Source organism: Colossoma macropomum, unplaced genomic scaffold, assembly GCF_904425465.1.
Source record: "Colossoma macropomum unplaced genomic scaffold, Colossoma_macropomum, whole genome shotgun sequence".
Taxonomy (NCBI): Eukaryota; Metazoa; Chordata; class Actinopteri; order Characiformes; family Serrasalmidae; genus Colossoma; species Colossoma macropomum.
Window position 1 is genome coordinate 7,080,891 of NW_023494808.1, and position 21,909 is coordinate 7,102,799.

Genomic DNA, 21,909 nt, shown 5'->3' on the forward strand with positions numbered 1-21,909 from the left:
CTAATTGCAGAGGATAGTGTCAGGGTCTGCCATCTGCATGGTGGTGAAGTATTCTGTCAGGAGGTCAAAACAGATCAGATGTTAAAAGGCAGATCAGAAATTAAAAGGCAAGTTTGTAGTTTACTTGAGTGTCAGAAAGAGCATAGTCAGAATAGGCCAGGGTCAAAACTAGGGAGTACAATAACCAAGACAAAGGGGATGATGGAGGAGTCATGTGATCTCCCACTGAATCCTAGGAACTGGAGTTTTCCAGACAGTCCATTGACTCAAGTGAGCCGGCAGAAGAAAGGGGACCAGTAGAGGAGGCATTCTTTGCAGGAGGCAAGACAAATTTTACCAATTTACAATATACGAATTCAGAGACCAATGCGATACCAAGTTGTGTAATGTACACCAAAGTGATCCTAACAGAGCACAGAGCACTGAGTGTGACCTGCAAATGTGCTTCATGTGATATTTTTTTTTAAAAAAAAGGAGTAAAAACTATCAAATTGAAATTGTCATAGAATGTTTAAATAAAAGTGAAGCACATGGAACCTCTACAGAAGACTGCAACAGGTGTTGCAGAGCTCTGCAGGTTTTGCAGCTGCATTAGGGTTAGAGAGAGTGGACAGAGTTTATCATCTGAGTAATCAATGGGCCTTATTCACCAACCATTCTTATGACAAATTTTCTTATTAAAACCATTATGCAGTTTTTTTTTTGAAGATTCTGACATTCACTAGTGTTTTCTTATTTGACATTTGTTCTTAGGTGAGAACAGAATCTACTGCTATTTTCCAGTCTTCTGTCTTTTTTCCTTGTTTTAGTTGTTATTAATTAGTAAGCGTATTAATGCTGCAGAGTTATTTTGGGAAGGCGACTATGTTCTTTTTGGTGGCAAAGAAGGACAGAGCACTCTTTCTTTAAATAAAACCATTGTTTCTGCGAACCCTGGTCTCCGGACTCTCTATGGAAAGATTAACAATTTACATCACTATGCCTGCTCAAGAGCACCAAGGTGTGAACAATTCTGTGGTTTAAGAACATGTTATAAATCTGAGTGAGACTTTTTTCAGGACCTTTCTCAAGAACAAATTTAAGAAAAAAAACTTAGGAAGATATTGGTGAATGACACCCATTGCTCTGAATACACAATAACTTCTAAACAATATGACATTTAACAATGAGCTTCATAAATTAGAAAATGTACAATTGTACATCCACCACAACATGGATGGTAGATGTGTGAAGGAATAAAGCTCTAAGCTTTCTATAGAAATTACATTTACTTTCCTATTATTACAAACCTCCACCTCTAGAGGGCACAAATAAATTGAATATGAAGAAAACACTGTGAATCAGTATGAATCTATGCTCTGTTTTTAGTAAATATTGTATCAGCATTGGGCTCAGAAGATGATGCTGGATCAGATATCAAATTTAAAGAAAAAAATAAATCTCATTCTGTAACAAATCTATCCAGAGATTCCATACACTCACTTTCTGTAATGTCATGAGTGTGTGAGTTTTAAGTGACTGTTGTAAGAAGACTGCACATTTTATTGGAAATCTTTACTCAACACAGCACGTAAACATTAGACTGCTAAATATTATCTTGGAAAGAGTGATCTGGAGCAAGTCTGTCTCTAACAAGGTGCTTGGTAAAAGCAAAAAATGTAGATAGATTGAAACCAGCTACACTTTATGACTTGAGAATTCCACACTTTATTTCTAACAAACACAATTCAGCACATAGGCCAGGGTTGAAGAGAATAATGATTGTATACTTTGAGTACACTAAGAACACAAGTACAATAAAACATCCTGCAACACCCATCTTCCAATAGGAACAAAGGAAGTTACAGAGCCAACCAGTAATAAGTTACACACCTCAAAATGAACAACTTTCAGCTGTTACTAAATTCTAACAAACAGAACAAAAGAAAGGAAAACGTTTAAGATCACCATGACAACCAGGTGCAAAATAGACAAGTTACTACAGAAACAAAGAACAAAAAAAGAAAGAAACTCTAAAGAAAGTGCTAAGACTGCTAGGAAGTTGTCCATTTATTCTTTATTTCAAAAGCAGACAAAATCTACAAGCATTAACAGAAATAGAAATGAATGGTATCTGGCATGTTTCATAAAAAGTAATTTTGTACAAAATGTAAAATTGTGCCACACTGCTAATTTGACATTTAGGGCATAAATACTTCCACAATAGGATCTTTAACCTAGCTAAAATGAAAAGAAAGCAAAAAGCAGCTTAACACTGGTATTGGCCTTACAGAAAATGATACAAGCTTCAAATGAATTTATCACATTCAGATTCATCAAAGCTTAAGACTAAGATTTGATTGGTGTTGAGGGTTAGTCTCTGGTAGACTGAATCTGATTGGTTGGTGTTGAGGTCTAGACTCTGGTAGACTAAATTTGATTGGTGTTGAGGTTTAATCTTTGGTATACATGTTTTGATTGGTTGTGTTGGGGTTTAGTCTTTGGTATATTTAATTTGATTGGTTGGTGTTAGGATTTAGGTTCTGGTAGACTGAATCTGATTGGTTGGTGTTGAGGTTTAGACTCTGGTATTCTGAATCTGATTGGTTGGTGTTGGGATTTAGGCTCTGGTAGATTGAATCTGACTGGTTGGTGTTGAAAGGTGGTCTCTGGTAGACTGAATCTGATTGATTGGTGTTGGGGTTGAGGCTCTCGTAGACTGGACTCATTGTCATGGAATGTTGATTTCCAGGTACATCATATTCATGATCAGGTATGTCCTATAAAATAAACATATTAGTAACAGCAGTACAATGACTACATATTCTATATTTTAAATTCTGTATTCTCTACGTTCACTGTTGAAATTACCCAATCTCTTCTGGCATTTCTCTGAGCTGTAATTGAACTTTGAACATCTGGAGGAAAAACAAAAAAGCAGTTTTGATGCTGCTGTCATTATTGTTGTTCTCTTCATTTTTATGTGTAACTTTTTGCAGAGCTATAATACTGTAGTACTGACGTAAACGAAGACATGGAAAGCAATGTGTCAACAGGCAATTGCACTTTTATTTTGAACAGGCACTTCAACACGCAGCAAGAATTGCTCAGCCCAGCACTTCAGACACACAGAGCAAATAGCATGGAACATCATCAGCAGTCACACCTACTGACAGTGAACAATAATAGTACACTTATCAGCCCACAAGAGGACACAATAAAATACACAACCCTCACAGCCCAAACATAGTCTATTAGGCCACAAGTGCTGCAGGATGCTTGCTTCTTGGCAGTGGGTGCCCACAGTCTTCTCTAAGGTGCTTTGTCCTCAGAACAGTGGCTCCTTAGGGATCTATCCACTGGAAGTGGCACTGCATGTTCAGCCCTTCCATGATTGGCAGCTTCACCGACGAAAAGCTATGGTGCCCTCGACCTGACAACATGCCCTGTCTCCAGAGATCCACAAACTGGCTCTTATGCTGCATGTTCAGCTTTCCCAAGCTGGTAGCTTCCTTTATAGGGAACAAAAAACACACTGCCAGGGAATCCCAACTATTTATCTACGTAGCACTGACACAATGAGGGCAGTGAGCTGTTCCCCATCTATGCTACAGCAGATCTTCCGGGCCAGTTACCATTCCCCCTTTCCCCTCCAGCTCAGGTTCATGGCATTGACTGGTGCATTGTCCCCTGCTCCCACACTGCAGGGATACTAGTCGCTCCGCCGCCGCTTGGTGGGGGGATCTTCATATGCCGTCTTCTCCTCAAGCTATTCTGCCATGTAGCACACTGTTGCTTGCCATAGTTCTGCCCTCTCTGCCTTGGCAGTGGCAGCTTGAATGCTGACCAGTGTGGTGAGCTGCAAGTGCAATCTCAGCTCTGCTCCCCCCCCAGTGCCAGACACATCTGCATTGCAGTGATGGCTGCTGTCCAGCCATAATGCAGGGCAGCCACTTGCAGCTTTGTGGTGTACAACTCCAAGATACCTTCAGTGTTGAAGCATGGAATTCCCTAAGACTGGGCTACAGCTAAGTTCCACTCCCAAGCTGCACCATGCTGTTTCCATTGCCATTTTCCCCAGGTGGTCACCTCACTTTCAGGTGGCTTGACATTGGGCAAGGAGCAGGTGTAGCGCTTAGTACCCCCTCTAAAGGGCTATATCTTTGTTGCCTTTTGCCTTTAAGTTCCTTCATGCACTGCTTTTTCTGACTTGTCAGTCATATCCCACTACTGACACCAGTGAACAACAACATACAAAAAGATGTGAAAAACATTGAGCACACAGACAAATGCTCTTTTATTTTGATTAGACATTTAAACAGTCAGCAAGAAATGTCCAGCACGCTGCTGCTGACTCACAGGGAAAATAACAAGAAAGGTCACCAAAAGCCACGCACAACACCCACTGATGGTGAACACTAAAAACACACTAATTAGCACACGACAATGCAATAAAACATGACAACACAAAAATACATTTTAACTAATGAGACAACCATAACAAATGTCTTTGTTTTACATTGAGAATATAGCACCTGCCAAAAGCCACTGTGCATGGCCACACAACCTAAGGTCCTCATGGCAGCATGACCTACAATATTCAAAATATTCTTTTTTGAGCATATCATGGATATTATCAGTGCTTAAAGAACACTGACCACCTGCTTGATTCATTGCAAAGAGAAAATAATAGTCCTGTTTAACTGCATTTACTGATGCACAGAATGTAAAATGGTGAACCTTGTACTTAATTTATAGCAGTATTTTTTTTAAATGTGGCATGTAAAATACCTGCTAATGTAACTTGAAACTTCCTCCATTTGCACAATAAGACTAAAACACCAAGAGCGATTCCTGAGACCAGTAATGACACAAACACATATAGAATGATGATACCTGGAATCAGAGATTACACAAACTTTAAACATCAGAGATCAAAGATATTTCAGATTTTTGTGCTACTTTAGCATTATAATGATTTACTTCTATCAATAAATAATGTAGTCTAGTAAACTATGAATATACAGAACTGAGAGCTGGGATGATGATAATACTAATATTAATACTAATAAAAAAAAGTTAATAATAATATAATTCCACTAATATTAGCTATAGTGTTATGTTAGCACCAAGCCAGCAGTGGATCACAATCACTTCTCCACACTGGATTTAATGCTACTTAAGAAAATTCAAAACTTTAAAATTGATATTTATAGCTGATAACAAACATTTGTTTTTTGTTTTTTTTGTTTGTTTATTTTTTTTTTGCAGTTGCAGTTTTTAGTGAGTCATTCAGTGAATATTTTCACTTAAAGCTTAAAGATGCAGCATATGATTCTACAGAATCATTGTTGATATTTGAACCCAACAGCAAAATAAATATATCTCTCCCTTCAGCACTCCATCAGAAGCCCCCCACCCCAGATTCATGGATGCGCATTGACAAGGCGAATGATGCAGAGCTAGCAAACTTCTTTTTTTCTTTTTTTTTAGATCTGCATGGCAATAAAACCCTTCACAAATGTTGTATGGACAAATACCATAATATAACATTAGAACAAACAATGACACAGCAAGTAATGTAGCTAACGTTACCTAGGATGAGGGTTGGGAAACTGCCACTACAATTGCTCCTGCAAAGCTGTCCAGCTGTAGCTTAAATGGTGCAGCAGTTACATTCTGGTGCCTCAGCTTCTTGGTCAATTTTTTTATGAAAAACCATTTATGAAAATACAACCCCAGAAAAGTTGGGATGCTGTGTAAAATGTAAATAAAAACAAAATGCAATGATGTGCAAATCATTTAAGCCCTATATATAATTGAAAATAGTAAAAAGACAACATATCCAAGGTTGAAACTGAGTCATTTTATTGTTTTTTGAAAAAATATATGCCCATTTAGAATTTGATGCCAACAACATGTTCCAAAAAGGTTGGGACAGAATCAAAAAAAGGCTGGTAAATTTGTGTAATGCAAAACAAACAAAAAAACCTGGTTGTTAATTGGCAACAGGTCAGTAAAACGACTGAAGCATCCCAGAGAGGCTGAGACTTTCAGAAGTAAAGATGAGGACGGGGTTCACCACTCTGTGAAAGGCTGCATGCTCAAGTGGTGCAACAATTCAAGAATAAAGTTTCTCAACGTAAAATATCAAAGAACTTTTGCTTTCCATCAGTGATGGTACATAATGATGTTAAAAGAATCAGAGAATCTGGAGAAATCTCTGTATGTAAGGGACAAGGCCAAAAAACAGTATTTGCTGGCCATGATCTTTGGGCCCTCAGATGGCACTGCATTAAAAACATGATTCTGCAGTGGAAGTCATTGCATGGGCTCAGAAACACTTCCAAAAACCACTGTCTGTGAACACAGTTTGTCGCTGCATCCACAAATGCAAGTTAAAACTCTAAAACACAAAGGAGAAACCATATAGAAACAGGATCCAGAAATGCCGCTACCTTCTCTGGGCCTGATCTCATTTAAAATGGACTGAGATGAAGTGGAGAAGTGTCCTGTGGTCCAATGTCAAAATCTGAAATTATTTTTGAAATCACAGACACTGTGTCCTCCAGGCTAAAGACCACTCAGACTGTTATCATAGCACAGTTCAAAAGCCAGTATTCATGATGGTATAGAGGTGCATTAGTGCACATGGCATGGGCAACGTGCACATCGTTGAAGGCACCATTGAATGATATATACATGTTTTGGCAACCTATGTTGCCACTCAGATGACATCTTTTTCAAGGAAGGCTTTGCTTATTTCAGCAAGACGATGCCAAACCACATTCTGCATGTATTACAACAGCATTTCTCAATATTAAAAGAGTCTGGGTGCTAAACTGGCCTACCTGCAGTCCAGACCTGTCACCCAGTGATAACATTTGCCACATTATGAAATAATAAATAAAATTAAATAAAATGCAACAAAAGAGATCCAGATCTGTTGGGAAGCTGAAATTCTATATCAAACAAGAATAGGAACACATTTCACTTTCAAAACTACAGCAATTGGTCTCCTCAGTCCCCAGTTCCCCTTTCAGAGTGTTGTTAAAAGAGGAGGTGATGAAACACTGGTAAACATACACTTGTCCGAACTTTTTTGGAACACGTTGTCAACATCAAATTTAAAATGGGCGTATATTTTTCAAAAAACAATAAAATTTCAGTTTCAACATTTGATATGTTGTCTTTGTAGTATTTTCCTTTAAAAATATGGTTCACACGATTTGCATGTCATTGCATTCTATTTTTATTTACATTCGGCACAACAGTCCAACTTTTTTGGAAATGGGGTTGTATATACAGGATGTTATCAACTACCAAAAACAATAATAAATCAATCAATTATTGTAATCATTTGGGGGGGGGAAATGTGGCTGACAACTGAAACCCAACTGAGGCCCATGGCTAACTGACTAACACATGGCTAACACATGACTAACTAGTCCACTACAAGTTTAGGCTTAAGTAAAACCATTGCATCTATTTAAAACCCACATTGGCCCCACATGGAAATGCTGGCTTAGTTAAATCTTCTCAACATTCCTCACACTAAAGAACTGTTGGAATAAAATGGCTGTAGGTGCTTATCACCACCACTGTAAAGAAATCTGAGTCAACTGACAATTTCACGTCAAACCACTCTAAATGACTTTGTTCTTGACAATTAAATTATGCAAAAATGTATCAAAATCTGTAAACTAAGCTATGCATGAGCTAACAGTAAACATTGTGTAACAAGGTTTGGGCAATATAATACATATGCCCTTTGTTCTGTCCATTGCCTGTCCATTGCCTTAAAAGGTTATACATGTATGTCTGAATAGGGTATACAGATGGCATGTTTGCTTGTGGCCATTAAAGAGGTCTATGCAATTGGCCGCTTGTCTCCATGCATGACAAATTAAAATTCATATTGATTAAACTTTACATTTTTCTTCCATCTTTGAGGATGAGTAAATCTTGAGTTATCATAGTACAGAAGTTATAATAGATCAACAGGTATTAATGGTTTAATGGATGATCTGATGGATAAATGAGTAAGAAAACGAACTGAGAGAAAGAGCTCATACCTGTAGATGGAAAAGTGATGAGATGTGTGGATTGTGCCCGCACTAAAGGAGAAGATATGTGAAGTGAGAGAAAGCAGTAGAGAAGAAAAAAAAATGAGACACATAAAATTAATTCACCTTTTAGCATTAAAATCTCACTGACCACACAGGAAATGTGTCATATATTTCTCTATTTATAACAAACTGATATCAGTCTGAACTGTCTGTAACTCACCAGTTTTAACTAGTAATAGAATCTCTGTGTAAAGGTCAGGAAGTGGTTTAGTCCTCTTTGTCCCACACCAGTATGTTCCTCCATCCTCTGGTCTCAGATCAGTGATGTTGATGGTGAAGACTCTGGCTGCTGTGTCATCATCCAGAGAGAATCTCTGATCTTCAGCAGATCCAGACCGAACAGGAATGTCTTTAGTTTTCCATAAAGAACATTCTCCTTTGCAGAGATACTTTATGTTGGTTTCATATCCAGAATCATAGGGACATTTAATCTGGACTGACTCTCCTAGGTATCCACTTACAGTAATTACAGCACTGATTCCAGCTGTAAAAGAGAACATGTTGTATAAGGGAGTAATAAACGAACTCTGAGGCTGAGACGTTACTCAGGACTGTTTAGTCTGAAAAGTCAGCTGTAGAACACGAGTGACTGAAACTCTACACAGAAACGTCTCACTGAGACAGTAACAGTGATAAATATGAGTGAGAGAAAGAGGAAATATTCTGTTCTTTATCAGTCACTGATCTAACACACTGTGTGTCTCTGAGTTTGTAAAGATCATCTTAAACTCAACACAGATGTGAGAGGAAAAACTCACCAGGCGTCACAATGAAGATGATGATCCAGATGATGGTCATGATTAAAATATCTATCAGGTCAGTTTACACACGACAAAGTGTGCTGTGTTCTTATACATGACACTCACGTTTATCATGACAACTTTAAGACTTCCTGAAGTGACAGAGGCCCAACCATATCTCTCTCTCTCTCTCTCTCTCTCTCTCTCTCTCTCTCTCTCTCTCTCTCTGTCTCTCTCTCTCTTGCTTTTTTACACTTTCCATCCACCCTGTCTTTGGTCTGTGTTGGGAAATATACTGTTTAGAAACATGTTAGCAACAAGTCAGTCACTTCCTCCTGAATGCATTTGTCATTGTGGGTAAAAGATGAGATGATCTGAGATCAGTTTTATTGTTTGTAGTCTATCAATTAAAGTAGTTATTAGAGTGCAGGACACTGATTCTGAATCAGGACTATACTTTATTTTCAGGAGTGCCTGGTTGAAAGAACACACATGTGGACTAATACACTGAAAAAGATCAAACATCAAATATGCATCTGGTTCAGTGCTTAGTGGCAGATTATGTCTTAGAGTTTTACACTTTGGTGAAATGCAAAGGCTTTAGTAGCTGTCTTCCAGCAGGGCCTCCGCAGTCAGGTTAAGAATGAACTGGTCACCTGAGACATGCAGGATTCCCTGGAAGAGCTCATCAAACAGGCCTAAAGTTGGACAACCGGTTACGAGAGCACACACGCTATAATGCTACACCCTTGAGTGCCCTTGCTCCTCTCCCATACCTCTCGAGTCTAGTAAGCAACCCATGGAGTTGGGAGGTAGCCACCATTCTCGTCAGTAGTGCAATGTTCAAAATCCTAAATCTGCCCCTAGTTAATCTGGAGACCCCTGTATTAGTTTTAGCTATTGGTTTTGCCCTCTGCGGATAGGGTGGGTGAGCCAGCAGACCCAGTCTGCCACCCTTCAGATAGGTCAGCATATGGAGCAGAGTTCATTGCTGCTCATCCAGGTGCCTGAAATGCAGTTAATATTAGGGTTCCCCTGGTTGCAATGACATAATCCATGCCTGGATTGGTTGACCCAGTCTGTGGCAGCCTGGGGATCTCAATGTAAAATGTCTTGCATTGAGATTCCCACATCAACTTTTAGACAGATCAAAACTCTTACGAGTCCTTACTTGTCTAGAGTTCCCTCTGAGCATTATGACCTGTTGGAGGTATTTAGTTTTAAATTTTACCTCCACATAGGTCTTATCACTAAGCTATATCCTAAGCCCTCTCTGAGGTAGGCACTTTTCTCTTTTGGGTTCTGAGAAAACAGCAAAGGTGGAATACATCAGGGAGGCACTAGCACTAGGGTTCATTCAACCATCCACTTCACCGTTCACTTCTTTGTTTGTGGGGACAAAGAACGGCGTCCTTCATACCTGCATTGATGACAGGGTGCTAAATAAAATTACAGTTAAGGATCATTACCCATTGCCTCTGATGACCTCAGCATTTGAGGCATTGCAGCAGGCCTCTTGAAACTGTGTAGTGCCTACAGCCTTATTTGGGTTTGCCAGGAGGACGAATGGAAAACAACATTTATTACCATGTTTAGTTATTACATACACCCTGTGATGCCTTTTGGTTTAATGAATGCTCCTGCTGTCTTCCAAAACTTTATGAATGAGGTCCCTGTGTGAAACTCTTAAACATTTCATATTTGTCTACCTAGCTGACATCCTCATCTACAGCCATTCTGTGGACGAGCATGTAGTTCATGTTTGCCGTGTACTACAGCTTTTACTAGAAAACCACTTTTCCCTTTTATGCTCAGTTGATCAGCTTTCAGGGTTGGTGGTGCCTAAGAACCATCTGAGAAAGGACCTGGCAAAAACTCTGGCTATCACTAAATAGCAATGTCGCACATCTCTCCACTTATTTCAAAGCTTTTTGGACTTTGCCATTTTTTTTTCCATTTTATATGGAATTTCAGTACAGTAGCCACCCCATTAACTGTCAACACTAAGAAGGGCATGTAATGCTTTCAGTGGACCCGGAAGCCCAGAAGGCTTTCAAGGAACTTAAGTGTTGCTTGACCTTTGCCCTGGTTGTGCAGCTCCCCAATCCTGCATTACTGTTTATCGTGGTTCTGTTCCAAATGCTCTGTGGATGACCATAAGCTCCAAACCTGAGCTTTCTATTACTGTGGCCTCACCCCCCACTGAATGCAACTACGATATTGGGGATTATCAATTTCTAGAGGTCAAACTGGTTCTGGAGCAATGGAGAAACTGGCTGGAACGTGCCAAACATCCTTTCCTGGTCTTAATGGATCACAAAACTTGGCTTATATCCAGCAGGCCAGATGGCTTAACCCACATCAAGCCAGGTGGGTGACATCTATACCCATACCATCCCAACAGTGGTCAATGATCTCCATGGACTTTATCACCAGGTTGCCTGCATCCCACAGCAGCATAGTGATCATGATCATGGCAGATTGGTTGTCCATGGTTTATAAACTTATTGCTCGGGCCAAAACTCCCCTCTGCCAAAGAGACCGCTACACTGCTATTACAACACATGATTAGAATCCAGGGGTCTCCTACAGATGTGGTGTCTGATCATGGGCCCCAATTCACCAGCCGGTTTTGGAGGGCATTCTGTGAGTTACTGGGCGTCTCTGTAAGTGTGTCCTTGGGCTTTCACCATCAGTCTAATGGACAGACTGAGAGAATAAACCAGGACCTTATAAGGACACTCAGGTGCCTGGTATCTTTTAGATCTTCTACCTGGTCTGAGCACCTGCTCTGGGTGGAGCATGCCAATAATATAAGCCATTCCTCTCTGGGCATGTTGCCATTTGGATACCCTCCACCCATGTTTCCAGAACAGGTTTCTGAAGTAGAGGTCCCTGCAGCCCAACAATGTTCAACAATGTCGGTGAACTTGGCAAAAGGCCCGCGAAAAGCTGCAGCAATGCAGAAGACAGTAGCTGACAATAAACAGCACTTAGGTCCCTTGTTTCTGAAAGTGGAGTCCTGGAAGCTCACCCCACAATACATGGGACCTTTTAAGGTGATGAAGTGGGTTAACCCAATATCCTACCGGCTTCTCCTCCCCCACACTATGCTCATTAAACTCTCAACTTAAACCGCTCCTCTGTAGCCCTCTAAATTCAGTCCCTGCCTCTCTGCTGCCAGGTTTGAATGCTGCAACTTGGTGACTGAGGGTTTGATTCCTCGTGTGGACATATCAAACTTTTTCTTTAGTTCACTATGTTTTAAAGTGTGAACACTCCACCTACACTCAGGACCTCACCAAACAACTGAACCATGGACCACTGACCCCTACTTGACTTTCCTGCTGGTGGGAACACATGTTTACAATGGTCCACACCAAATGAAAGTATTTCACACCAGAGACACCTTTCTCAGTGCACATCAGCACATTACTGTCCACCTTATGTGCCTGTTTAATATTTCGTTTTTTACAGATTGTTGTATAGCTCCTACAGCATGAACTGCAGATAGTAACAACAGAAAAGCACTAAAATAAAAGCAAATATGTGACAGTAACAGAGTGATTGCATCCCTGTAAATTTCAGAACAATAAATGAACAACCTAATGTGTAATTTGGTCCACTTCAGCTGTTGTGGTGTGAAACTAAACAAACCACATGAAAAAAAGATCCAATACCACAGAAACCCTTATTAACAGGTTTATAGGGACATGTTATTATCATGACATGAGAGGTAGTTTACTTCATCAGTCAGTGGCCTAGTTGCATTTTTGGAGGTGTAGCACCACCCTTACAAATATAATACTTTAACACTACAGACACACTGCCTCATTGCCAAGCTATTCTGTAAACTATAAAAAAAGCTACTAGGAACGACAGTGTTACTATTCACTAAAGTAGAGTACTTGACTTTACTGCACAGTCTACAGCAAACTGATTAGGACATAAAATCTGAGTTTAAAGATGATTGGTTTTAAACTGACCTGCTGTTGCACAAGAAGAGAACAAGGGAGCAAAAAAGCAGAAGGGTGAGGCAACTACTTCACAAGAACAAAAAGCCAAATTAACTACATTACTCAAACAGCTTAAAACCTCAGAGATGTTTCTTCAGTCTTCACTGCTGTTCTCACAGTGTAGATAACATTCAGTACAGTGAGGAAAGTTTTAAACCCATTTGTTTACTGAATATCTTCTGCTGTAAAATAACAAACAGCTAATATTTTGTTTTTGAAGCTCACTGAAACTCTGCTGTATTTCACTGTGATGTCACTCAGAATGGCTCCTCCTCTTCCTCTAGTCTTTCTGCTCATGATTGTAGGTGAGTCAGCAGATCCTACTGTAACATCATCACTACAGCAGCACACTGGATATTTTCTCTGTACAAGTCTGTGATGTAGAACTACACTGTTCACTTGATAATGTCTAAAAGTTCACCATATTAACTGTGAGAGCTGTTGATTTGTGCTTCTCTCCTGCCTCCCTCACTCTGCTGCAACCCCTTTAGAGCTCAGTCTTGTAGAATAGCTGCTGAAACTAGAGAGTAAAGCTGTAAGCTACAGTAACTCTGACAGCGACTCTTACAGTGACTGAGACTTTTTGGGTTATAGACACATTTCCAGGGGTGGAGCTGACTGATCTGTTTTTAACTGAGTGTTTAACTGATGAACAGAAACACTTCTCCCTCAAACTGAATGATGAAACGAAGAGGAATGTACACAACTATGGTTTCTAAATCAAAAATGAAAAAAGAAAAATGGCTGGGTGAACCTGGAGTTCAGCTCAGAGTTACAGGTGAGTTAATCATCCCATAGTCCAGCTATAAGACACAGCTCTGGTTTCAGAGTAATGTTTCTTATTCATGACTGCTCTGAATATTCATGTTGTTTTCATCACTACTTTTATTAATTGTTATTATTTTATTCTTTATTATTATAATAATTATTGTTGCTTTGGTGCAGAACTATAACACTTTTTTCCTTAGTATGATCTGTGATTTTGGCAAATAGGTCTCAAAATGTATTTTTGGCCACACATAAGCAAACATGTAAATTATGTGTATTGATATGTATGTATTGACACACATTAAAGTGTGTCTTGTGCATATCGTATTTAAATTAGGTACTTGTATTCAGGTATTTGTTTCCAAGCACTGGCACTGATTCATCAATCGTACCTAAATTGCAACTTGTTCCATCAGAGTATGACAGCTTCCTAATTAGTCCAAACATTGTTTGGTCAAGTCTGCACTTATTTCTCTCACCTATTTCTAAGTGACTTTACTGAATAAATAACACTCTAAAAAATAGAAAACGCACACAACTACAGTTTTTAATTTCACTAGGCAGACAAAACAGCACCCTCTTCCTGTTAACTCACAAACTGCAGACAGACAGTCCAGAGACCAGTGATGACATCAAACCCTACTGTCTCTTAAAGTGACAGTACAGACACTAAACAGACTCCTGAATGGACAAACTAAACATCCTGGTTGGAACTCATTTAAAATGTTAAATTTGTCCAAACAGCTCATTTAGAATCCGATTTAACACAGCACATTATTACAGTCCCCATCCTCACAAGCCTACAACATTCTAGGCACTTTCTTACATAAACAGATGAAATGCCAGCCTTCCACTTCTAAAGATTAATCAACAGAGTTCAGTTTCACTGCTATTTCTACATAAATTGAATAATTTGTTGTATAGAGATTTTAGACTGATATTGTAACATCTTGATCAACATAATCTGTTAGTAGTGGTTTTGTTCTTAATTAGTCAGAATGATGGAGGATTAAGTCTGTAAGGCAGTGAATTTTAAACAAATTTAAAATAGCCAGCTGGGTGGAGAACGCTAAGTTAAGTGACCCTTATTAATCCCACAACAGGGGAATTTCACATTTAACCCATCTGTGCAGTGAAACATACACACTAGTGAACACACACACACTAGGGGGCAGTGGGCACAGATGCCCAGAGCAGTGGGCAGCCCTATCCACAGTGCCCAGGGAGCAGTTGGGGGTTAGGTGCCTTGCTCAAGGATACTTTAGTCATGTACTGTTCAGGGGATCGAACCAGCAACCTTCCGGTCACAAGGCTGGTTCCCTAACCTCCAGCCCATGACTGACCCACACAACGGAGCAGGGTTAGATTCCTGTTCAGTTCCCAGCCACTGAATTAGCAGCTAACCATCTAGCCTTTATTAATTTAATAAGTTGTTTATGTTTACAGGATTGCCCTGCGATGGACTGGTGACCTGTCTAGTGTGTATCCTGCCTTCCGCCCAATGACAGCTGGGATAGGCTCCAGCACCCCACCGCGACCCAGAAGGATAAGCGGTTTAGATGATGGATGGATGGATGGATGTTTACAGGATGCAACAGATTATGAAAATGATCCACCCGGAAATTAACACTCCAAGACAATGAACGCAGTATAGCAAATCAAACCAAACAGCCAATCAATCTAACAGAGACTACACCCCCATCACTAACCAACCAATCAGATTCAGTGCAGTAGAGGCTAAACCCAACAACAACCTATTATTTTTATTGTTTTAACTAGTTTGAGGTTCCTAATAGAAAATATCTGTGCTTTAAATATTGATTTGTCATTCATGTTTCGGTTAATAACGTGTTTTGCTGATAAATTCATTGTATATTGTGTTGCTTTTAAAGTAGGTTCTAATAAAACCTACATTCTTCTTACTACAATTACTGAAACACTTAAAAACTCTACAAAGGAAAGAAATACACAGTTAAAAATGTGATGTTACAGATCTGAGTTTGTGGTATTTCAGGCTAAATTTGATACAGGGTCAGATTTTTTTCCATCCAACATCCAATCTAGCATCTTCTTCTGATATTAGCCTGGTGCTGATACACCTCAATATTGATACTTCATATCTAAGAAAAACAGAACACAGCTACTTTGTAATAAAAGTGTTTTATTCATATTCCATGTTTCTGCCCTCTAGAGGTGGAGATGTGTAATGACAGATAAGAAAAGATTATATCCATATCATGTCCATGTACATATCAAGCTTTATTGCTTCACACATCGACCATCCAGGTTGTGTTGGATGTAAAGCTGCACATTTCCTAATTAGTGAAGCTCATTGTTGATTGTTTCATTGTTCAGAAGTTGCTGTGTGTTCAGAACATTGATCACTCAGGTAGTGAACTCTAACTCTCCACTCTCTCTAATGCTAATGCAGCAGTCACTACCTTCACCCAGAGCACTGCAGAACCTGCAGAGTTCAGTTCCACAGTACAACACCTGATATAGTCTGCTGTAGAGGATCAATGACCGTCAGCATTATTTTTACATCCTCTGGCATTTTAAATTTGTCAAAAATAGATGAAGCAGATTTGCATGTCACAGTAAGTACCTTGTTGAGGTAATTTTGTATAAACTACAGAAATTAAATGAAGTTGTCCTCAGTGTTGTCAAGTTTTTCATAATGTTCAGCAGCCAAACTTACAAAATTTGATTTTTAATTAACAAAGTTCTTTGTCACACAGAAATCAAACAAACAAACATAAATTATTTCTCTTAAAGTCGGCTTGGAAAAGCAGAAAGCCTGAATTCATGTCTCAAAAAATAAAAAAAAATATAATTGTTATTATTTTTAATAAAACCTAACAATATTAAGTCCATAATTCTAGAAATGCAGTACTTGCTAAATAAAACACTGCTTACTTCATAAGTTTAAGACATAAATATGAAGGATAAAAAAGAATAAAGAATAAATGCAGAAAGATTGATATATAGGACTAAAATACAGCTAATCAAATTATTGATATAATATGTGCATAAATATATATATATATATATATATATATATATATATATATATATATATATATATATATATATATATATATTAAACTTTAATACTTTAATTGCTCTTCATTACAAATTAAAGTTTAGTTTCATGAACAATAACAACAAAGCTCAGCACAACACTTCAAAACTCCATTCATACTAATTCTCTCTCTCTCTCTCCCCCTCTCTCTCTCTCTCTCTCTCTCTCTCTCTCTCTCTCTCTTCAGCAGATCTCATCTTTTATTACTATACTGTAGATCTGTGAGGGATCCTCTACTTTCTGAGTTGGTGGCCTACAAAACAAAGAAAGTGAACATTTAATATCTAAAAACTAGAAGAGCAAAAGAATCACAAAGTTTATTACAACAAACCACAACTTGACACTTTCACATCTTTAGCAGAAACACAGTTATGACTATTAGATTACAACTTTAAATTATTCAAACAGGTCAGAAACTCTATTCAAGCAAGACAGCAGCTTCACCCTAAAAGAAAGTTTTACCACCCAGATTACGCTGTAAATCCAAAGGTCTTTCGTGACACTTTATAAACTTGTGACAATGCTGATTTGAGGTCTGCTGATATTAAACATTAACGAGCATTTTCTAGAGTAACGTAATGTGTGTATCATACAGCAGCTTATTGTGAACATCATACTAGTTTTCAATTATTATGCTTTTATTAAGCTTTATCAAGAAAACAGCTGGAAGCCAATTTATAAAGCCAACAGCTGAATATTTCATTTTTGCCAATAACACTTTGATTCCAAACTATCATACGCTAATATCATATCCTAAATCTTGCTCCAAATCTTTAAATCTGGAGTCCAAACTTGTCAGAAGTGACCTAATGTCCCAGAAAAACTACAGTCATGATTGCTGTCTAAATAGTTTTATGCTTTTTTTTTGTGTGGACACACAAATGAAACGTATAAAAGAAGGCTTATGAATAAAATGTGAAAGTCTTCATGTGTTTCACCAGAATTTTAACCTTTTAATCTTAGGCAAAATTTGAATAAGCCAATGCTGCTTATCACTCGTAGATAACTTTTACCAAACAAGTTAATTAAATTCGGGAAAAATGGCACAGCACTGTTAGCTTTGAAAAGCTGAACGATATTAGCACTGAAAATCCCATAAAGATGTTTACAGAAATAAGCATGTGTGTCTACGACTTAACTTCCTTTTTTAAATAAACTTTCTCTGAGCAGCTTTATATAAAAGCTTAGTGAAACTCACCCAGGGGCAGCAGTGTGGTGGTGGAATGTAACACTGGCATATTGGGTCTCCCCCTGCTGGTCAGTGCTGGTCATGTCACCATTCTGAATCCTGACAGTATCATATTGAACATCAGCAGCTCCAGAGTCAGCAGAAGCATCAGCCTGTACAGGTCTGGATCTGCTGTGTGTAACGGTGGTGTAGAGGACATCATCCTGAGAGTGAGATGGAGAACAGTTTAAATGTCTAATGTTCTGAAAATGTGGCAGAAAAGACTCTTATCTTACAAACACTTTCTTGAAGTGTCCTGACTTCAAACATTCTTTCCTCTGGTTCTCAAACAAGAAACACATACAAATATAGCCTACAAGAGAAACTGTCCCTACATACTTTTCATGGTCATTTGGTTTGTGGTCAGTTTACCTGTTTTGTCTCACTGCAATCAGTTCCAGCAGTTCTTTGTTTCATCCTGTAGAAACAGCACAAAACAATGAATACATTCCAATTAGTCTAAGTTAACAATTCCTTTTTTATCTGTTGATGCATTATTATAATCGATAAACACATCACTTTGTCAGACTGTAGGATGTTGCTATAATTGCTATATATTACTGACCTGTAGATACATATTAGAATAATAAGAAGCAGAAGGGCAAAGCTTCCTCCTCCCACTGCAATCCAAATAGACAAAGGTTGTTCTGCAGGAGAGATCATTTCCATTACTTTAGTCTGTACCGTATTTCCCTTACTGTTCACCACCTTCAGTAACACTTCCTATGAATGCTTTATTTATAAAGCTTCCTATGAGTATTTATAAGTTATAAGAGTTGCATAATACTTTTTGACGTAAGCTTGTAAAATTGCTTATACAAAGGTACAGTTACATGGTTAAGACTTTATACAACCCAATTTCCAAAAAAAAGTTGATATTCTGGGCAAAATGTAAATAAAAACAGAATGCAATGATGTCCAAACCATTTAACCTTGTAATAAATTGAAAATAGTACAGAGAAAACAAATCAAATGTTCAAAATGGGAAATTTTACAAGTTTTCATGTCATAATAAACCTCGGCAAACATTTGTTGGTTATAATTACTTCTATAACCTCCTTCTCAAATAAATAAATAAATAAAGATAGATAGATAGATAGATAGATAGATGGATAGATAGATAGATAGATAAATAAATAAATAGCATTTCTATTTTTTATTTTTATTTATTTATTTATTTATTTTTTACTTTAAAAGCATTATCTGTATATGTAGTATGAATTTATTGACTAACTGGAATCTGTAATGCTAGGCTAGCTGACTACAGGTGTTAGATTGTTAGCAGAGAGAACTTAACACAGAGAACTTTTTTAGTCAGTTGATAATAACAGGGAATAACAGTAATTTGGTTTAGAAATATAGCTAACATTACCAATGGCTTTAAGCTAGATTTGCTGAGTCAAGACCTTTCCTGCACTGGCAGATGGAGCAGACTATGAATAAATTAATTGGTTATGAATATGCTGCATTTTGGTTATGAAAAGGCTTACAATGTGCTTTTTAAAATCTATTAATCTGCAACGGTGGCAGACAGAACGAGACGCTCTCAGCAGAGGCTTGGGTTAAGATCTTTAATGCCAAAGTTTTTGTCCAAAATCACAGTCGATAAACCAAAGCAGAAGATTGAATACGAGAAAAGCAACACAGAACTAAAGGATACAGACAGATTCAAAGTCATGAACAGAAAACGGGTCATACACAGGAAATCAGTCTGGAACGTAGGAGAAATGCTCGGTATGCACAAGAAATCTAAGCTAAACCTCAGGTTTATATACTAAACTAACAAACAAGCAACAGGTGTGAATGATCAGTAGTCTGGAGAAGCTGAACGATGATAGGTGGAGTGGTTAGAGTCCTGAGTCATGTGACGGAGTGAGGAGTTCTGGGAACTGTAGTCTGAGATTGTCATGTTAGCTATAGTCTAAGCTGGTCCAAAGGGAGGCATGACATAATCTATTGATGTAATTTAAAATCATGGAGCTAATTCTTTCTAGATAAAGGTATTGCCATTGTTTGTCTTGAACCAGCAAATCATTTTTCCAGTCTCTAGTGGAGGAGCAGTTCTAGAGCAGTGTTTCTCAAGCCTGGTCCTGGAGGCCCACTGACCCACATTTTTTGTGTTTTCCCTGCTGCCAACACACCTGATCCAACTAATCAGCTCATTAACAGCAAGCACTAAAATATGCAGGACACTGGGCCTCCAGGACCAGGCTTGAGAAGCACTGCTCTAGAGGACAGGCTGTGTCCATGTTAAATCAGCCCCTGATGTTGGTACAGTCGAGTCACACTCCTGATAATACTCTAAACATTTAATAGACTTATACTTCAAAAAGGAGGGGGAGCAAGACTATAAGCACAGTACAGGTGCCTTCATCTTACAGGATTTATGATAAATCAACAGTCACTACTGGCTTAATGGATGATCTGATGGATCCACAAGTAAGAAAACAGACTGAGGATCAAGCAAGAAAACAGACTGAGAGAAAGAGCTCATACCTGTGGATGGAAAACTGGAGAGATGTGTGGATTGTGTCTGCACTGATGGAGGAGAATATGTGGAGTGAGAGACAGCAGGAGAGACAGCTGAAAAATAAAATAGATACAGCATAAATTCTCTCTTAGCATTAATATCTCACTGACCACACAGGAAAATGTATCTCATATGTTTCTGTTTATGAAAAAAACTGATATCAGTCTGAACTGTCTGTCACTCACCAGTTTTAACCAGTAATAGAATCTCTGTGTAAAGATCAGGAAGTGCTTTAGTCCTCTGTATCCCACACCAGTATGTTCCTCCATCCTCTGGTCTCAGATCAGTGATGGTGATGGTGAAGACTCTGTCTGCTGTGTGGTCATCCAGAGAGAATCTCTGATCTTCAGCAGATCCAGACTGAACAGGAATGTCTTTAGTTCCCCAAGCAGAACATTCTCCTCTGCAGAGATACTTTATGTTGGTCTCATATCCAGAATCATAGGAGCATTTAATCTGGACTGACTGTCCTCTGTGTCCAGTTACAGGAGTTACAGCACTGATTCCAGCTGTAAAAGAGAACATGTTGTATGAGGGAGTAATAAACAAACTCTGAGGCTGAGACGTTACTCAGGACTGTTTAGTCTGAAAAGTCAGCTGTAGAACACGAGTGACTGAAACTCTACACAGAAACGTCTCACTGAGACAGTAACAGTGATAAATATGAGTGAGAGAAAGAGGAAATATTCTGTTCTTTATCAGTCACTGATCTAACACACTGTGTGTCTCTGAGTTTGTAAAGATCATCTTAACCTCAACACAAATGTGAGAGGAAAAACTCACCAGGCGTCAGAATGAAGATGATGATCCAGATGATGGTCATGATTCAAAGATCTAACAGGTCAGTTTATACCTGACAAAGTGAGCAGTGTCCTTATACATGACGCTTAAGGTTATCATGAGAGCTTTAAGGCTTCCTGAAGTGAAGAGGCCCAACCATCTCTCTCTCTCTCTCTCTCTCTCTCTCTCGCTCTCTTACTGTCATCATCCACTCCCCCACACCCATTGTTCTGTGTTGCTGTGTTGCACTTGAGCAACATCTTGGCAATGAGTCAATCACTTCCTCCTAAATTCTTTTGTCATACCACCTAGAAAATGATCTTGGCAACTAAGAGGACAAACAGTGAAATGAAAGATGGAGGATACATAAAACTGAATTCATCCCCAAACTGAGCTTTTATCATAACAGGAACAAAGATAATCAAAAGTAAAATGACACGGGTTTCCTCTGAGACCTGTGAAGCCAACCACCGCTTCTTTTCAAACTGCCGCTAATGCAACGTCATTGGACAGCTGAACGCGCTCAGAGGAAAGCGCCAACCGCCAGGTCTGTTGCGTCAGCTAACAGACGCCTGCGCTGACTAGCATCGCATTGAGTGATGTTGCTCTTTAGGACTCCCAGCTATGGATGGCTGTAGCATCACCGGGGATCAAACT

The 21,909-nt window shown here is 38.7% G+C and overlaps 2 protein-coding genes across 2 annotated transcripts; both read right to left on the bottom strand.

Moving 5' to 3' along the window:
* Positions 1–9,042, bottom strand: LOC118797936 (CMRF35-like molecule 8). The gene is made up of 7 exons (XM_036557235.1): positions 8,867–9,042; positions 8,269–8,592; positions 8,055–8,096; positions 4,771–4,875; positions 2,851–2,897; positions 2,606–2,759; positions 1–53 (listed from the first exon to the last, which is right to left on the bottom strand). Exons 1-7 carry the CDS (start codon positions 8,904–8,906, stop codon positions 1–3), a joined length of 765 nt encoding a protein of 254 aa, XP_036413128.1. The 5' UTR covers positions 8,907–9,042.
* Positions 9,043–16,762: 7,720 nt separating this feature from the next.
* Positions 16,763–21,431, bottom strand: LOC118797826 (CMRF35-like molecule 7). The gene is made up of 7 exons (XM_036557100.1): positions 21,256–21,431; positions 20,658–20,981; positions 20,439–20,525; positions 18,508–18,589; positions 18,315–18,360; positions 17,913–18,106; positions 16,763–16,967 (listed from the first exon to the last, which is right to left on the bottom strand). The coding sequence occupies exons 1-7, from the start codon at positions 21,293–21,295 to the stop codon at positions 16,898–16,900; spliced, it is 843 nt and encodes a 280-aa protein (XP_036412993.1). The 5' UTR covers positions 21,296–21,431; the 3' UTR covers positions 16,763–16,897.
* Positions 21,432–21,909: the final 478 nt, after the last annotated feature.

Bases quoted from the DNA above. Each gene is read 5' to 3' on its own strand.
- LOC118797936 (XM_036557235.1), bottom strand. From the start codon at position 8,906: ATGACCATCATCTGGATCATCATCTTCATTGTGACGCCTG. The intron at 2,898-4,770 runs GTATTTTACATG...TTTTTCCTCCAG, and splicing joins GTTTCAAGTTACATTAGCAG to ATGTTCAAAGTTCAATTACA. The intron at 2,760-2,850 runs GTAATTTCAACA...TTTATTTTATAG, and splicing joins GAAATGCCAGAAGAGATTGG to GACATACCTGATCATGAATA.
- LOC118797826 (XM_036557100.1), bottom strand. From the start codon at position 21,295: ATGACCATCATCTGGATCATCATCTTCATTCTGACGCCTG. The intron at 18,590-20,438 runs GTATGAGCTCTT...TCTCTCCTGCAG, and splicing joins CTCCAGTTTTCCATCCACAG to AACAACCTTTGTCTATTTGG. The intron at 18,361-18,507 runs GTCAGTAATATA...CTGTTTCTACAG, and splicing joins ATTCTAATATGTATCTACAG to GATGAAACAAAGAACTGCTG.